The sequence below is a fragment of the Primulina eburnea genome, chromosome 9 (assembly GCF_022965805.1).
Source record: "Primulina eburnea isolate SZY01 chromosome 9, ASM2296580v1, whole genome shotgun sequence".
Lineage (NCBI taxonomy): Eukaryota > Viridiplantae > Streptophyta > Magnoliopsida > Lamiales > Gesneriaceae > Primulina > Primulina eburnea.
In genome coordinates, this window is record NC_133109.1 from 896,765 (window position 1) to 916,401 (window position 19,637).

Below are 19,637 nucleotides of genomic sequence, written 5' to 3' on the forward strand. Positions count from 1 at the left end.
AAGGAAATTTATATACACGAAGATAAGGAATTATCGAGTTGAAACTACATGGTGTAGAATTTTTTTATTTAAGATTTCATTTTTTTTCTTTGTATATTCGAATGATGTAATATTCAAGCAACAAACTCTAAAAACAGGATAATTTTGTAACTGTAAAAGAAAACGAGAAAATACTATGTATATTTTAATTATTTGTAGGAAAAGTATTCCTTTGTACATCACATCATTAAATTTCAAATAATTTCAAAATCTAATAATGTGACATATATATATTATATGTATCGGAGAAATTAAAACTTCGAATCTTGATTGAAGGCAAACGACAAGGGGGTCATGCATGTGTCATACCGACTCATCTATTTTCTCTAGAATCCTCATTTTATAAGAATTTTTCCATTTCCTTGATAGTCTTGGCTCCACTTATTTTTGTCACATCTCCATAATAAAAACGTGATGCCAGCGGATTAATTCAATTGAAAACATATATTTAATGAACAAATTTACAATTTTGGTCATCTATGTTGTATTTCAATATTAGTTCTGTATCTTTCAATTTTCGACAAATTTTATTCTTTTTTCACAGAATATATCAGCACCATGTAAACGTCGTGTCAACACCACGTTACACCGTCGCGTCAGAAATACAAATACATGTGATCAAAAGTGCAACTTCTCTTCTTTGTTCTGAAAAGTAGTAGTCAATAATATATGATGCTAGATCCATATATTAGTCAATCAAATTCATGATGAATATTATTTCCCATGATTAGATAAATTTTCAAAACTTGATTGGAATTCAAAACTTTGAATGTTCACTAGAACAAGATTTAAAAAACAAAAGATCCCATTGTCTATATTTATCAATTCTATTGTGAACATCATATAAAACAATAATCAGAGCATCAATTGGGTCTGATTAGGGATGTAAACGATTCAAACCAAACCAAACAATATCAGGTTTGAGCTTGGTTTGTTTAAAACAGCTTGAGGCTCGAGTTCGAGCTTGAGCTCGATTCGAGCTTCTATTATCAGGCTCGAGCTTGGTTTGTATTGAAATTACTGAGCTCGTTAAAAGCTCGAGCTCGGCTCGTTAAAAGTTCGTTTAGCATGTTAATCAAGCCAGGCTCGAGCTCGGCTCGTTAAAAGCTCGTTTAGCATGTTAATCAAGCCAGGCTCGAGCTTGATTCATTAATAGCTCGTTTAACAAGCCTAGCTGGAGCTCGATAAGCATAGAATTGAGCTCGAGTTTGAGTTTGAATCGAGCTTGTTAAAAATTAAATATATCTATAAACTAATTTTAAATCAGACATAAAAATGTAAATTTATTCATAAATAACCAAAACGACACAAATAAGAGCAAAAAAAAATATAAATAAGTATATTATTGAACATTCCAAAATCATGTTTGCGAGCCACCTAAACGAGCCGAGCTCGAGTTCGAGCTCGAGGACGAGCCACCTAAACGAGCCGAGCTCGAGCTCGAGCTCACGAGCCTCTTATCAAACATGTTTGCGAGCTCACGAGCCGAATATCCTTAGGCTTGAGCTTGGTTTGATTAAATTTTCGAGCTCAAAATCGAGCTTGGGCTTGGTTTGATATGATTAACAAACAAACTCAAACGAGCTTTTTATCGAGCCGAGCTTCGAATAGCTCGCAAACTGTTTGGTTCATTTACATCCCTAAGTCTGATATTGCTAACATAATGACAAAAATCGTTAAAATATCAAGTGTTGTGTCAGTACTCCGTCAAAAAATAACTAAAATTGTTTAAAAAACAAATAAATAGATTATTGCATTGATATCAAATCTTGACTATGTAAATTACCAGAATCCAAAATAGGTTATGTGTATATATATATATATATATATAAGCGTATGTACATGTTATTTGTGTCGTATATACCGACGTATATGCATAATTTAAGGGGGAGAGTAAATGAGGATGAAACGATATTTAAGTCGGGTAAGGGAGAAGGATCGGAGATGCTGATAGGGCACTGAACAGTGTCTGCAATTTGTTTGCTAAGGGAGATTCATGAATTTAACAGATATTCAATGCGCACACACGCCATCTGCGTGCCTAACCCTTTATTAATTTTATCACTACCGTATGACGTCTTACCTAAGTAATATTATATATATATATATATATATATATATATATATATATATATATATACATATACATATACATATACATATATATATATATATATATATGCTGCAAACTCAATATGCATACTTATGTGAGCATCGATGATGCGACACCTCATTTATTGAATGTACAATTTTTCTATATTTCATCAAATCCAATAGGGTGATTATTAACTCATCGATGATCACATAAATGTGAGCAGCGACATGTATGTATATATATATATAATGTACAACCAAACATTTACTCTCGCATCAACTGTATGTACAATCACAGAAAGCAGTGTGTTCGTTGTTTTTAGCATGGACTAGCTATATGTTATGAGAGGACATGCTACAAATTCACGTACATAACAACACACATTTTGAATATAGATGAGAGCAAGAATTTTTTGTTTGTGCGTGTGTGACATATATCTACGCACCCAATTTTTTTAAAAAAATTACATGTAAATTTTTTATAATATTATATTAGTTCGAGTAGATCAATTTGAAATATTAAAAGATTTTAAAATTTAAAAATCTAGCTCGGATATAAAGTCATATTTCTGGTTCCGCCACTGTACATACGTAAGATAACTTTTAGTGTAATAACTCGATTTTTTTATTTCAATTTTTTTTTTTAGAATGTTGACATGACATCGAGTAAATTTGCAATATATTTCATGTAGTACTCGTGAAAAATGAATAAATTTGTAAAATAAGTAAATTTATGAAGATTAGTTAGATTATTAAAATCAAATTTAGTCTACCTATCGAAACTAATTTTACTATTTTATATTTATGTCTGTACTGGAAGGAAAAATATCTTATTTTAAATTTTCTTTAAGAGCATAAATTTCGTTTACTATTAATATAGGAGTAGGTATTTTTAAAATGTATATATTAAAATTTTAAAATTTCATAAATAATCACCTAAAAATCTGGTACATTTCCAAGATTAGAAATAAACTCAACTAAAAATTAAGAAAAGGAAATAGAGATAATTTTGGAGACCGACAAATTAAATATTTATTCACAAATATAGTCAAGAAGTCTACCACTAAAAATGATCATATTGAAATCATAAAAGCTTCAGTCTAAGTAATTTCGAAGTAATAAACCACCATTTTTTTTATTTAAGTGCGATTATTTTTTAATCAAAGTAATAATATGAAATTAATTCAAAAAATATAAAAATTATCAAATTTAATTAATCGTTTATGATCTCCATTTGAAAATGTTTCCACCAACTCCCATTACTTCAAGTGTCACTGTCAGACAGCTTGATTCCCATTGAATAAAATTTTAGAATTCATATATTGGGAATTGACAAATCCAGATTTTGAAAATATGACATAAATAAATTTTTTTTTTGTGGTTTTAGATGGTCGGCAGTCGATAATCGATGTATAGTCTCAATCCTCCTTATATAATCCAACTGACTAATTTGAACTTCGCTATATTATATTATATTATACTATACTATACTATATTATATATATAACTTAACGAGGAAAATGTCACGATAGTTGTATGGTCTGGACGAGATCTTAGATTCAAAATTTGGGGAGACACGTATTCCATAACTAAGTGTGAGAAGTTCTGTGAGTAAGGTTCAATTATATATAATGAGGGCTGTGATTGCAGGACCCAAAAAAAACAAGTCCCAAAAAGAGTAAGTCAATGAGCTTTAAAATAAGAAGTATTTTAAATCATTTTTCCATTGCAAGTTTAAATAAATCATTTTTGTTGTATCTAAGTTATTGGACCTCACAATAGTTCTGTATATTTATCTATTTGTTATTTTTGGGATTTTTACGATTTTAGTCATTTTCCATCAAAGTGATGATATAATTCTGATGAATCGATGACATGTCATCAACGTATATATATAATATCGATTACATCAGTATTATTTCAGAAACCCTACAAAATTAGAATTACAATTTTTTTACTCAAATCTGGATATACACACGCAGAGTGGGAAGAAATGTATCAGGGTTGGCGGAATACTGATAGAGAAAAGTACTGCATGGGAGTGCGTACTCAATGAATGGATTTGATGATATATATAATTAATTACCTGTCTGTATTTTTACAGTCGATCAATCATCTTCACATTTACCTTCTTCTAACAACCCATCTTTTACCTCTACTTTTCTCGTATTATTATGTCATCATTATCGTCAGCATTTATCTCACATACATACAATATATTATATATATATATATATATATATATATATACATGTTCTTGTTTTGAAGTAACAAATTATATTTTATATAAAATTTCAACATTATTTCGGTATAAATTTAGATTTAATTTCTGAAATTATTAACAATTATACAGAAAGAAAATTGATATTTCAAACTTTTTCCAGATTTATTATGTATGTTTCTAATCGATGTTAAAAATGAATAGAAGTTGCAATAGATATCGGAGTAGGTATCTTCTGAAATGGTTTCACGAATCTTTATCTGTGAGACGACGAGTCAACTCTACCGATATTCACAATAAAAAGTAATATTTTTTCATTGATTATCCAAATAGATATCTATCACAAAATACGACTCATGAGATCATCTCACTAAATTTTTTTTCCTAAATAATAAGATTAACAAGGTATGTTTCATGTTTGACTTCATGAATAAATTGTAAAAAAAAAATAGGATTAATATTTTCCTAATAATATAATATATCAGTTACCAAATATTAAAAATAATATTAATTTTTATGTGGGAAAAGCATTTAATCCAAACCTCCCCCACAAATTCAGTATTGAAATATGACGCGATAATTAATTACTGGTGTGATGTGCACACAACAGTATTAAATAACTCACCTAGGTGGGACAAAACTGTAAAACTTCGAATTCTGCTCTAATTACAGCTGCCCTTTTTCATACTTCATTCATTAAACAGATGTCAGAAGTTTTTATTTTTTATTTTTAAATAAAAACGAAACCACAAAAAAAATATGCTAGTACTTAATTACTCAAAACAATTTCATTTCCAACCACACTTTCATGTTAGATTTTTAATCCGTATTCGGGTTTTGTTCGAAAAACTTGTCGTGTCACGTATTGATGTCACTTGAATCTAAAGCTACAAAAGTTTTAAGATATATCTTTTGTGAAACAGTCTCACGAATATTTATCTGTGAGACGGGTCAATCCTACATATATTCACAATAAAAAGTAATACTTTTTCATGGATGACCCAAATAAGATATCTGTATCACAAAATGCGACCCGTGAGACCATCTCACACAAATTTTTACCAAATTTTAATTAGTACTCTCCTCTTTTAGGGTTCATTCGTACCTATCTTAAAATTTTCACTTAAATTTATGTATTTTCTTACTTTATATATTGTTGCATACATAATCTTTTTTATATTATTATTATTATTATTATTATTATTATACAGTGAAAAAACCAAAGTACAAGTCTGAAAACATTTTGTCCTATTTTTCTGTGGTGTCCGTATCTTACCCGTTAAGCATCTTTCTATTTACTCCTCAGATTCCGAGACCTACAAGCATATGCTGTATACAATGGTAAATTGTATTTTACAACCATGAAATCAGACCTAGCTATCAAGAACGAATTAATATGTATATTTTAATTTTTTTATTATGATCATAATAAACCCACAACGAATGTTTTCAACATCGTATCGGATCGATCGGTTCGACTAAAAACCAATTACAAGTCTGGTCATGCATGACAACAGAGCCGTAACCAGAAAATTTTAATCTGGTAGACAAAATTTATTTCGAAGTATACTTGTGAACATAGAAAAGTACATGTACTAATACTATTTTCTTTTGCAATCATGAAAAACGTTAATCTGATTAAATCAATAATTTACACATCGGATTAATTCACCTGTTGAAGATTGATAGGTTAAAATATATTTTGGAGCACATACACCAAAAACACGTCGAACCTCGTTTTTTTTTTTTTTTAAAACCGATTAATTACCTCTGTAAAATCAATTATATAATAAGGTGACGATCTCGAAACAATTACTTTTAAAAAAAAATAAAAATAGGCCAACTCGAATTTTACATAATGCATGGCCCCTTGAAAATAACGTTACAACTGTGAATTTTGGCGGTTATTGCACACACTCGACAAAATTTTCGTGGATATGCTTGAAATGAGTCTAAAGATGACGGGGTTTGAAATTATTGCAAGAATGTTCATAAAAATATGGTAAATACTTGGTAAAATTATAGAGATGTGATATTTTTAAGTCGACGTGCGTGTTTGAAAACTTTGGTGTTATTGTACTCACGGTGGAGGGATCAACGGGGATGGTCACCGGACACGGTGGCGGTCGCACACCTCTTACGTATATATGTGTGTGTATGTATGTATATGCAGGGACGGATCCAGGAATAAGAGTTGGGGGGCTTGAACTCAATATGATAAGTTATATATTATTAAAAAAATTACATTAGATGAATTAACATCATTCAGGAAAAGAAAACAATAGAAACAATATGCCTTATTTGTTGAAGGTGAATACTCCAACCAATAAAATTTCTGAAACCATTTTTTCTGAAAACGACGATTCTGGCTTCCAAATTTTGTACCTGGATACTCCAACATATCTGGTTGATAAGGCCTCATATTTAGATATGAACGTCTTATCTCATCTCGTACATTAACATGATATTCACATATCTGTTTTCTTTTTCCCAGATCTCGTTCAATAAAAGTAGACGAAGACTGATGATCGTCTCTAGGAGAGGAACATGAAGGAATTTGGATATTGGGAAATAGAATACTTTCACTGGATTGATGTTGCATTGTAAGGACCGTAGGAATTGAATTATCTTTACTAGCTTGGCGATCTCTCTTCTTAAAGAAAGAGGATATCAATGTCTTTCCTTTCTTTGCAGCAGATTGATGTTCCATTTTGAAATAGTTCAAATTATAATCCTAAACAAGAATAAAATAATTATTAAACAAATAAACAAGTAATAGTCAATCAACAACTCAACAACAAACAATCAAAAAACCACAAATCACGCACAGAGAAGCTATAAAAAACAAAATAAAAAATATATAGCCGATTCTTACCTGGATTGTTGCCTTGCCGATGAGCAATTCGATTTCTTCGGGAGTCCGCAATTCTATTCTGTCGCTAAAGGGCTTGGGACTTGGGAGAGAAATTTTGTAGAATTGAGATGGGGCGGATCAGAGGATATGGGATGAATTTGGTCTCATCCTTGTAAATGGACGGGACTTGATTGGACTAAGACATTGATGTACGACGGTTTTTGAAACAACCGTCGCTATTAGCAACGGTTTTTCAAAAAACTGTCGCTAATAGCGACTCTTTGAATTAAAACCGTCGCCGTTTGGATCGGTGACGGTTGTACTAAAACCGTCGCAAATATTGACGACGGTTGCTGAAAAACCGTCGCTAAAAAAAAAGTGGGCTGGGCTACAGCCCAGTACAGTCCTAGAATAAATCCGTCTCTGTGTATATGGTAAAAACATATATTCCTCATTTAATTATTAATGAATTTAGATTTGTCACATAATATTTTATAGTACATTGAGTAGTCATGCATGGATAAATGTTTCAAGAATGTGTAGTTCCTTTAGGGGGTCCCCTAGAAATAGCCTATAGTCTATATCCTTAACCTACTCCGATCCACGCATGTTTAAGATTTGCCTCCTTTCACACTCGAGTAATTGGACCATTTGAAATCTTGTGATTTATTAAATGAATAAAGACAATTAGCAACACTTTCTATCCGTACGTTTAAATAAATTTCTTTTTTTAATTTTTTTGCATTTTGGATTTTGATTATCTTTGAGTCTTAATCATGCATATCTCAATTTTTGACAATTCAAGTTCATTTTCATTTGAGTACTAACATGACAATACACACATCACACTTAATCGATAAAAGACTAAAATTACCAAAAAAATAAATATGGCTGGCTGAGATTGAAATTTTATAATATAGAGAATCAAATATAAATGACCAAAAATATAGTTTTCATTATAAATGTAATGAAACATAATCTCTGATAATGACTAGAAAATGGTCCTATCAAATCTGAAAGGATATTTTGACGTAAAACATAAAATTTACACAGTATTGTTCTTTTTTTTAAAAAAAATTGAAATTATATAATTTTGTTTGAGTGGTACAAAGGAGAGGCCCACCTGCCAAAGCATCTTCATGAATTGGGCCTCCAACCTACGACCAAAGATTAAAAAACAAAAGACAATTGCTGATATTAAATTTTCGTTACAACTCAAGAATCCAATGCCAGCCAGACATGTAGGCTCCAACCAACTTACTTGTACATTTGACTTAAACTCTCTTCTGATCTTGTCCTTTTTTTTATCCTTCTTCCAATTAAATTACATATTTAATTCCAATAAAAATTAGATTGCAAATTAGTTTTACCAAATAGATTTTGTGATACAATATCTTTTAAAGTATAAATTTTTTATGTTTTGGTAATTTTATCAATTTTCTTAGCCTATATATATGTACAGTTTTGATATGCTGCACATCTATCGTGCACACCTATGTGAGCATCGATGAGGTGTCACTCACCCATTGAATGTGATGAAGTATAGAAAAATTATGCATAAATAGGAGAGTGACACCTGATCGATGCTCACATTGATTTTATATATAAACATAACCCCACGTGCGAAGTTGCTGAATGGGCTGACCCATGTATTTTGGTCTAATATAGGCCAGCCCACACTAGTTCAAATTCTAGCTTACCATGAATCGGCCCAAACTCAATGCAGGGCGACGGACAATTTTTCGACAAAAGATCGATGATTTATAGCTCATCTCCCGTCAAGATGTCAAGTTTGGTACAAGATTTAAGTTTTGATAATCAATTATAACAAACCCTTCGACGAAGTTTTGATCAGCTCATTTGAATTTAAAGTAGTACTTTTAATTTTTTTTATATACCTTAAAATATCTATATATAAATGGCTTTAAGGATATCAAAAATTCATAAATACTTTTATTAAGAGTGAATTTCCATAATTTCCCCTTTTAACTTTCCATCCTCTAGTATGAAATCATCGGCTGGCCTTTTTCAAGAAACTCACTAGGTGCTAAATAAAAAAAATACAAATATACGAAGGAAAAATAAAATTTTAGAGATCTTTTTATTAAAAAGAAAATATGTAAATTTCACAATCAAAATAAATTAACAAGATTTCTAGGGTTTCGCGTGTAAACCTCATATTCATGCAAAAACTAGACAACTGGTCTGTTTAACGATCTAATTCCATGCATGTCCTAACAAATTTGATGAATTTCCTTCTTCTTCTCCACACCACTCTTTTACCAAATCCATTTACATCAAATCCATCAAAATCAAACTGCCAAAGGGAAAAAAATTCACTACTATCATATAAACTTCTTTCATAGGGGAAAAAGAAAAGTGAAGCGAAAGCGTGTTTTGGCGTATTCTCTCTCTGCGACTACCTCGATCGCCGCCGAGACGTTGCAGAGGAGAATATATAAATAAAAGCGTGAGTCTGTCTCCAGTACATTGATTAGGCAAGAAAAGAAAGATGAAGGTGACGTCCATCAGCAGATCTTTCCTTGCGGCGATTGCAATGGTGTTGTTGACTACCGTTTTACCTTCCGGCTGCGCCGCCCATCCTCAAACTTTTGCACCGGCGCCTTCCCCAGCCAGCGATGGTATGCATGTTTATTCTCTCTCGCGCTTTATTTTTTTATTATTTATTTATTTATTTACTTACCACGTCATCAAAGATGGAATGATATTCTCGAATGATTTCCTCTTCATCAAATTTGAACATAAAAAGGATATTTTAGAAGTTGCGTGAGACATATATAAGGGATTAAAATTGATGATATAAAGGTAATTGTCACAATATATACTAGATACTCTGCATACGCGGTGCATGTGTACGACCTTTTTTTATAACTATTGAGAGATTAAAGTGAAATTTGACAAATTATCGAGAGACTAAAGTGCTATTTGAATTGCTGAAATTTAAAAAAATAAAAATAAAAGTGTTTTTGAAAATTTCAAAAAACAAAATTGTAATATTGGTATGACACAAAGGCAAAATGAGAAAAAAAATTGGTGTCTATTTTTTCTTTATTAAGCACATCTTTAATATATAGTATAGATAGTATAAATTAAACATATAAAAGATTATAGTATATATAATATATTACAACTATATATAAGTGTGGGGAAAATTACAAATTTTGGCCTTTCGTGTCTCTGTCTTTACGGGTTTGGTTCTCTGTATTATTGAGTTTCAGTTTAGTCTTTTATCTTTGTTTTTAAATTTTTTTTTTTCAACTTTAATCATTTTTTATGTCGCGTTGGTCTTGGCCGCTGACGTATCTAGTGAAACGCGAGAACTTTCATTTAAAAAATATTATATGCTTTGATCATTCCATTATTTATTTTTAATTTTCAATTTTTTTATTTTATTTTACAGGGACGACTATAGATCAGGGTGTCGCATATGTTCTAATGCTGGTGGCTTTGGTGCTAACATATATTATTCATTAGATTTTTGAATTTCTAATCCAAACAAACTTAATTGATTCTTTAACATATGAAATTGATAATCAAGAAAAAATAGAAATCAAAGCAATTTATCTTCATTTCTCATTTCGGTTGTTGTTTGTTGAAGATTTCTTTTTGATAGATTAGAAGTGTTGTTTAATGATATAAATTTAAGAATAAATACAAATTACTCGGCATTTCTCACACACTTGAGATTATTTTTTAATTTGATTGTAAATATATAATTATGTCAATATTTTATAAAATTCATGTGTTTTGTCGGATTGATTTTTCAAAATTGCCACGAATTATAAACTAAGTGATGATTAAAATGATAAGTGTTTCGATTTTTTTTATAAAAAAATTTCAAAATTTGTATTTTAATTACCTAAAAACTCTACCTTTACACATAGACCATATTTTAGTAGGTCTTTGTGCGATGGTCTCACGAATTTTTTTTCTGTGAGACTGGTCAATCCTACCAATATTAATAATAAAAAGTAATATTTTTTCATAGATGACCCAAATAAGATATCTGTCTCATAAAATATGACCCGTGAGATCGTCTCACACAAGTTTTTGTCACCCTATTAAACGAATTGGACATAATTTTAAGCTCAATCTCTTTTCTTTTTTTCTTTTTTTTTTTCCTCGGACAAACTCGAAAACGAAAATATAATTCGAATCGAATTTATTTAATTATGAACGTTTAAAATGAATCCAAAGTGGAGGAGACCAGGGCAAACGGATTATCCTCTCTACTGTTACTGATCCTACAATTCCTTTGTTCGTATTAAAAGCGCTCCATTGAAAAAAAATTTTCACGATCTCGTAAAACCCTAGAACATTCTGTTTTTATTTCCCTCCCCGTCCATTTCAACTAGATACTTTCCCTCCAGCACTCGAAGCATTTACCTTTTCCTTCTTCAAATGAAATGGAAGATGGAGGTTGACGAGATCGAAGCCGTGCTTGAAAAAATCTGGGATTTGCACGATAGGTTCAGTGATGCGATCCACGCTGTTTCTCGAGCTCAATTCCTCAATTCCGTCAAAAATCCGCGGAAAATCGACGAATTTTGTCTCAATCGGAGGAAAACGTCAACCGGCGACTCTGACGAGAAAATGGGGCCTGGGTTCGTGTTCGTGAAGGAATCACGGGGAGATGAAGGTGATTTCGCTGTTCATGAGGCGAAGAGCCTGTATGCTATTCGTACCGCCCTTGAAAATCTCGAAGACCAGCTCGAGTTTTTCCATGTGAGTGCTGGCATTTTGATTTTAGTATGCTTATCCATTTATTTGTTTTTGTATTGTTGATTCTTCTGCTTTGGTACGTATCTTGATTAGAAGGAGGTATTGGGTCTTGGGTTTGCTCCGTGATTTGTTTTGGCTGAGATTGTGAGATTAATTATGACATATTGAATTCGTCTTCGCCCTCGAGCTCTGGCAACGCTGTATTGTGATTTGTTCTTTTTCACGATTTCTTTTCTTAATGAAAGATCTTGCCAGTATTTTTTGTGGGTGTTATGCTTCAATGAATTGTTGAAGTTCTGTAATTTAAGTTTGTTGGTTGAAATTTTGTATCTTGTAACTGTAAAATCTAGTAGCATTCCACATTTCGGGTCTAAGATCAAAATCCAGCTTGACGTTCTTGAAATTCATTATTTACAACTGTTGGATTTGTTTATCACGTGGAAGAGTAAAGGGAAAATAACATAGTTGAGCTGACTGTTTCGATGTTATGTGTGCACTTTATGAAAACGAGCTACGGAATGCAATCTTCAACTCATTTTCTAGTGGGATTTCCTTGTAAAAGTCAATTCTTGGTTTTAGTTTTTAATTTTCCGTGAAGAAGAAGACGTGCAACAGTAAGGCTTTTATTAACTCTGAAGCTGCCATGCATAACCATGGTGTTGGATCTAATCCCTGGCGAAATTTGTCAACAAGTTAACTAATATTAGGATATAGTTTCTGTAAAACGATTGTAATACAATTACTTTGATGTTGCGATTCACAGATGGTACAGACACAGCAACGAGCTGAGAGAGATGCTGCAGTTGCTAGACTGGAGCAAAGTCGCATTGTTCTTGCGATGAGATTAGCGGAACACCAGGGCAAGAAGTACAATGTGATAAAAGAAGCTCAAGATTTGGTCGGTGATGTCCGGAATGCTGGCCAATTTGTTACACCTGAACATCTCTACGTCTCTACACAGTACCCTTCAGGCGAGAGCTTTATAAAACAAAAAGGGACGAAACGAAATCCTCTTGTCAATTTCTTTATCTCTGCTTTTACCATTGTTTCCAAGTCCCTCAAATTAGATAACACGGCTGGTATTTTTGGGAATGCTGCTTTGCTAGCAGTCAGCATGCTTGCTTTTGTGCAAATGAATCAACATCGTTCTGCTTTCGACACAGAGACAAGGAAAGTATGTCACGAACGGGGGGCTTCAAATGATCGTTTAACAGAATTAGACGTTTACTTGGCTAGGGGTTGAGTTGGAGAGATCTTACTAGGCATTTGTTTCTGTGCTCGAGCTGCGATTGAGTTTCAAGAAATGACCGAAAGGCTGATTTGTGTCGGTTTATCAAATTTTTGGTTATTGTGCAGGCTCGTAACGCAGCGATAATGTGTAGCGTAGTTTCTGGTTATCCATTTTTCGTATGTGTTCAAATTTGATCCACGAGCTATCTCGATTCTGGAGGTATGTATGTATATAAATGAGATTGTTTGTAATGCAGTCCCTGTTTTGTATCCCGAATCCCCATTTCTGTTTCAGTATTAACAAAACTTTTTTTTTTCTTTTAAATATCAGTTTCTCTGATTCAAAATAGCCTATTTTGGTCTCTTTCTCGAAACTCTTAGGCCCGACAGGTAAATTTTAACTCGATCGATTCACTACCTCAGTCTGTTTGACACAGAAAATATTGCTGTCTTAGTTATGAACTTGTCCGAATCGGGTCGGTTAATTTTAAGATAATTATTACCAATTTCATTTTATAAATTATAATATAATAGTATTATATTTATTAGTAAGTTTAGCTTAAAATGATCTAACCAAATAAAATTATTTCAAGCAAAGTAAAATTGCAAAAATAGTTTTTAAGTTAATATGTTTTAATTTAAGTAAAATTGCAAAAACAAGAACAATGAAAAATAAAAATATTTAAGAAACAAGTTGGATTATAATGTTCCCCATTTTCACTTTCTTATCTAGTGTACAAGGCGTTAAACAATTCAAAAAATGGAAGCTAAACTTACTAATAAATATAATACAATTATAATTTATTTCTTAACTATTTTGGAAGGGAAAATGCTTGTATTATATTTTTAGCAGACTTTATTATGTTTTTATATATAGATAGATGGATGTTTAAATAATTACTTAAAATTATTGATGTAGTAAATATATTTAATTATTATATAAAGAATTTATACATTTGAGATCATTTTCTGACAACAATTCTACCATCAAATTGAGTTATTTATCATTGTATTCAATATATTGATTGAGTGAAATGGTTACTAATAAAAAGAGTATACAAATTTATTAAAAAAATCCTAGATTATTTATCTATAAAATTATTAAAGAATAAATAAATAATTTTTTAAAAAATCATTTATTAGATGAAAATTTTGATTAAAAATTTTAATTAATGTTTGAACATTTTAAAAAAAAAATAATAATAATAATAATAATATTATTATTATTATTATTATTATTATTATTATTATTATTATTATCAAACATATAATAATAATAATAATAATAATAATAATAATAATAATAATAATAATAATAATAATAATAATAATAATAATAATAATATCGATGTATTGACAGTCAACATATCAAAAATTTACGATGGCATTCTTCACTAAAAAATTGAAAAACGTAATATTATATAAATTTTTTACAGTTCGAAATTAAATGAACTGATACGATCAATGCTAACATTTGAGGCAGTGTTACTTACAGTGCACTTTTTTAAAAGTACACTTCATATTTCTTTGTTTACTCTAAGATACTTAATATGTCATCAAATGTTTTTTTAAATATTGATATAAACACAATATTTTTTATATGTTTTATTTTATTAAATATAGAAAATATCGAGTTGACTCGTCCCATAAATTTAGATATATGTGAGATCGTCTATATTGACAAACCATTTAATTAGACTATTGATTTATAATATTTTTTGAAGTATCATAAAAATATAATTGCAGTAAATTTCAATATAATTTTTTATTTTCAAATAAATTTTTTTATTTTTGTTTATAATATTTATTTATTTAATTTAATGAATTACACAAATAATCGTAAGTACTTGTATATTTCATAACTATTGTGTGTCATTATAGATTTAAGTTTCTTGAATAAATTTAGTATTATTGAAATAATAAATATTTGTACTCTTATATGTTAATATAATTTATTAATTTAATTGCATATATATATTATATTTTTGTTTAGGCAAAAACTTGTGTGAGACGGTCTCACGGGTCATATTTGTGAGGCGAATTTTTTATTTGGATAATCTATGAAAAATTATTACTTTTTATGCTAAGAGTATTATTTTTTTTTGTAAATATCAGTAGGATTGACCCATCTCACAAATGAAGATACGTTAGACCGTCTCACAAGAAACCTACTCTTTTATTTAATACTCTTTCAAAATCAATACATTTAAAAAAATGAGAAATAATGAAGAATATTATTATTTTTAAAATAATTAATTAATTATATTGAAAATTGAAATATTATTAAATATAAAATTACTTCACATTTATTTCCTTTTTTAACATGATTTTTTTTGTCGGGGAGCTATTATATAGTAATAATTTTGCTTTTATAAATATATTTGTGTATGTATATCGATTTTCCAACATTGTTGTAATTTTAAAGGTCATATTATGTTTGTTTAAAAATTTCAATTATTTTAATAAATCATAATAATTTTACAAATCAAAATCTTCTTTTGAATTTCAAATTACCAGCATCATATAACTGTTGGTCAAGTATATGTATCAAGCCTATAAAAGGAACATCAACATTGAAATTTGCATCAAAATCGTTCTTTAGAAGATAACATCTTTGCAAGTGATGCAATATTATACTTTGATCAAAATATTCCTTCTCTTTCTAATTCCAAACATTTCGAAAGGAAATGCCTCAGAAAAACATCGTTGCTTCTTGGCTCACAAATTGCATGTTTATGTGATCAACGACCTTCCTTCAGATTCTCCACTCTTACTACTGCATTGCGCTTCCGGGGACGATGATCTCGGATACCATACACTTGCTACTAAACAATACTTTCATTGGAGTTTTTGTGAAAATTTTTCCCAACTACTTTGTTCTTCTGTCATCTCTGGTGGGGAGATAAAAATAAGGCATTTGATGTTTTTAAATCGACTATCCATCTCACCATCCCCAATACATTCCCTTGGTACGCCAGAAGTGATGGGATTTACTCCATTCATGGTTATCACTCTTCCAAGATTGTAAAGAAATATGATTGGGAAATCAATAAGTGATTTTGCATTTTGGAATGGTAACCAATAATAAAAGTTTTTTTAAAATTTATTTTCTTATTTATAAATGGTAATATACTCTTAACATTATACCTTGTCTTAATCGTACACTGGTTTACGTGAATTTACAAGTGGAAACACTCTCTATATATGTTGTTGAACTAATTAGATAACTTGTTTGGACGGATGAATTTGATTTGGACAGAGAGATCCGATTCCAGAAATGATATTCAAATCGGAATGGAAATTCATTATAATTATATTAATGAACATGATAAAATTGATATATACGAAACGGATTTGATACTAACTATTTGTAAACTCATCCAAATAAGATTAATCATAGATTTCGTATCCGCGGTTTCTAATTCATATATCCAAACATTGTATATATTATTGATAAAATATTGTTAAGATAATACCGAAGGGCCAAATCTAATATTAATATTAAAGCAAGTCTCTGCCGGCCAAGTTATTCAAATGTGCACCTTAATTACTCACGTTGCATTTTTTACCCTTAAATAAACACGAACACAATTTTGCAAGTTATAAATGAATGGTTAGAAGTTAAATTTCCATTATCATCATTTTTTCGAGTGAACCTTTTATAAATATTTGTTCAGTGCGATTTATCTGAATAGCAGTTGTAGATTTCATCTCATAACAAAATTAAAAACGAAAAAAGAAGAAGAAATAAGTGGTTTTCAAGATATATAAAACCAAATTAAGTTATTTACTGTTAATATTAGGACTTGGACCTAACTCAATCCAAAAAGCTAGTTCAAGAGAAGATGATTGTCCAATTCTATATATGCAACTCCTAGGGATTTTATTCAACCAATGTGGTACAACAAACACACCTCATCACGTTGACAGTAAGTATTCCGTGTATATGTCATGAAAATTAATTACTTCAAATTTAATTCGAGCTTTTGAATTGATTTGTATTTGTAAAACATATGTTTTTCTAAATATTAATAGTTACGAACTTTATTAGGGGTAAAGGTAGGTTTTCCCCATTTTTGGTCCACTAGAAAATTTTATTTAAAATTTTATTCATCTTATTCTGAAATCCCAATTACGAACTTGGCTCGAGCTAAGGTCAACCTACATTGGGTTTTCGGGGTTCGAATTAGCCCGAGCCGGCCGGGCCATCAAGAGAACCGGAGGCAAAAAAAAAACAATTTCTAGAAACCCTAAACCAAATAATAATATCCTTGTTCCCCGGATATATTTTATTAAATTATAATTAAATGGAACAGTAAATATTACATGACCCATGTCGTGTATAATTAAAAAAAAATTAAATCATAAAAAAGCCACGTGTCGAGTTTCTATCTAATGAAGGATCTTATAAATTGAATTAATTTAAATCCGGCAAAAAGATCGTTCCCACGAGTGGAAGCGGACCCTTAAAATCAGGTTCATTAATTTTTTAAACCCAACCCTATATTCTTTATATATTTTTTTCAGATTTTTCGTCAATATTTTTTTACATGTCGGGACAACAAATAAATACACATTTATTTCCATATATTAATTTGACAATATATTTATTTTTCTAATATATTCAACCACTGATAGAGTGTGTTTGGTTGTCATTTGAAATATACCGTCAAATCAAATCCATTTTTTTTTATTAATTCATCCATCTGAATACAACATAAAATCATTAATGAACAGAAATCAAGAAATTCGTTTAAAAAGCGAATAATTAGTTTTGAATAAAATATAAAATATAAAAAGATATATAAAAAAATTAAATAATTTTTCCTTATGAATATATCAACTGATCAGTTTTCAACTGATCAGTCAGTTGATTTCAGTTATTAAGTCCAGTTGTTGAATGTACTTGCGTGTATCAGTTGTTCCAAGCTGTATTGATTGAAGTGCGTCGTTCCACATTCAGTTGCAGTTTTTTATGTCTCTTTGTGTTTCAGTTACTGGTGAGGAGAATAACTGAATTTTCAGTTGCATGGATTCAGCTGCTGAGTTCAGTTTACTCGATTAGTTGGTTCGTATTTTCAGTTGATTCATATTTTGTCAAACTCCAGAATTTAGTTTCCAACAACGTGGGTTAACATGAGGGACAATTGAGGGACAACATGAACAGTTTCCCTTTGCACATTGGTTTCAGTAGTCATATATGAAACAAACCACGTAATGAGTAATCTGTTTTAAGCTTGTTAGAAAAAAAATGCTAACAACAGCAGCATAGAACCGAACTTGTAAAGATAAAGTAGTAACCGAAACAAATGTGATGTTTACAGTATAACTATTGTGTAAAAGAAATCAAAACCAAACCGAAGCATGTAGCGTGTACAGTTTTCTTAAAACAGATTCGCCCCCTCCGATATGTGCTTCGAGGTTTCAGCAGACGTCTGTTTCCCAGGATACAACGGAACAACCAGCAGTGACTTAGCACGAGACACTACTACGGCGAACTGAAAACGTACCTTTACTTTATCACTAAGATTTAACGGAGGCCAAATGAAAAGCTAATAATATGAAATGCAAGAGAATACTTGAAAGAGATAAGTTTTCATATGTTTGAAATAAGGAAATGAACACACTATTTATAAGCCTCAAAATGCACACCAAGAGTCATGCAAGATTAATTAACTCAATTAATATTCTCATTAACTCAAGAATATGAATAGTCAAAACTCTTCAATTAACTTAAGAATGTGGAGAACCAAAAAACACTTCCACATTCATGAGACATAATTTTTATTCAAACTCTAAATTTGATTCAAATTTTCAACACTATCTTATGACCATAACGTGGTTTTATAAATATGATCGATTTGATTAGTTGCCTTATGATGCTTCTCTTTTAATTATCAACCTTTCAATAATTGTATCGACTTGCAATTGATGAGAATTGAATATGTGATCTCAGTACCATACCAATGATGAAGATAATGTGCTCATCATTTACCAAATATTATAACTGATAATAATGATAAATCGTGCAACATCCTAAGCATCATATTAGATTAATATACCTTTGATGATATCTACAAACACACACACACACAGATATATATGTGTTGTTAATGGACTAATAAATCAGCTGCAGCTTGTAAAAACATGGAAGGGGTCATTTCGAGTCAATGTGAAAATTAATAGAGCTTAGTTGACAAAGTGAAGGATTAGAAGTTAAGAGTTAGTTAGCCTAATATATTCAAGTATTCTGTCATTAGCTAAGAGTACACATATTCATTTCTTTCTTTCTTCTTCTTCACTTCTGCAACTTCTAAAAGGCTTGAGGCCACAACTTTTTCTTGTTGTAATCTCTTTTGAACGTGAATAAATTCTATAACTCCTGGTTCGACAATGGATGTAGGCTCTTTTATCCGAACCACTATATATCGTGTGTTCTTGATTGCATTCCGTAAT

General features: G+C 30.4%; 1 protein-coding gene and 1 long non-coding RNA gene across 2 annotated transcripts; both read left to right on the plus strand.

Moving 5' to 3' along the window:
- The first annotated feature begins 9,536 nt into the window (after positions 1–9,536).
- On the plus strand, positions 9,537–10,805 carry LOC140842139 (uncharacterized). Its single transcript, XR_012120312.1, has 2 exons — positions 9,537–9,850; positions 10,630–10,805. It is a non-coding gene; the product is annotated as an uncharacterized lncRNA (long non-coding RNA).
- A 561-nt stretch (positions 10,806–11,366) lies between these two features.
- Positions 11,367–13,484, plus strand: LOC140841008 (plastid division protein PDV1-like). Its single transcript, XM_073208168.1, has 2 exons — positions 11,367–11,954; positions 12,715–13,484. The coding sequence occupies exons 1-2, from the start codon at positions 11,631–11,633 to the stop codon at positions 13,192–13,194; spliced, it is 804 nt and encodes a 267-aa protein (XP_073064269.1). The 5' UTR covers positions 11,367–11,630; the 3' UTR covers positions 13,195–13,484.
- Positions 13,485–19,637: the final 6,153 nt, after the last annotated feature.

What these genes read in the sequence shown, in the direction of transcription:
- LOC140841008 (XM_073208168.1), top strand. Translation starts at nt 11,631, where the DNA reads ATGAAATGGAAGATGGAGGTTGACGAGATCGAAGCCGTGCTTGAAAAA. An exon ending in ACCAGCTCGAGTTTTTCCAT is followed by an intron (nt 11,955 to 12,714) that starts GTGAGTGCTGGC and finishes TGCGATTCACAG; the next exon opens with ATGGTACAGACACAGCAACG.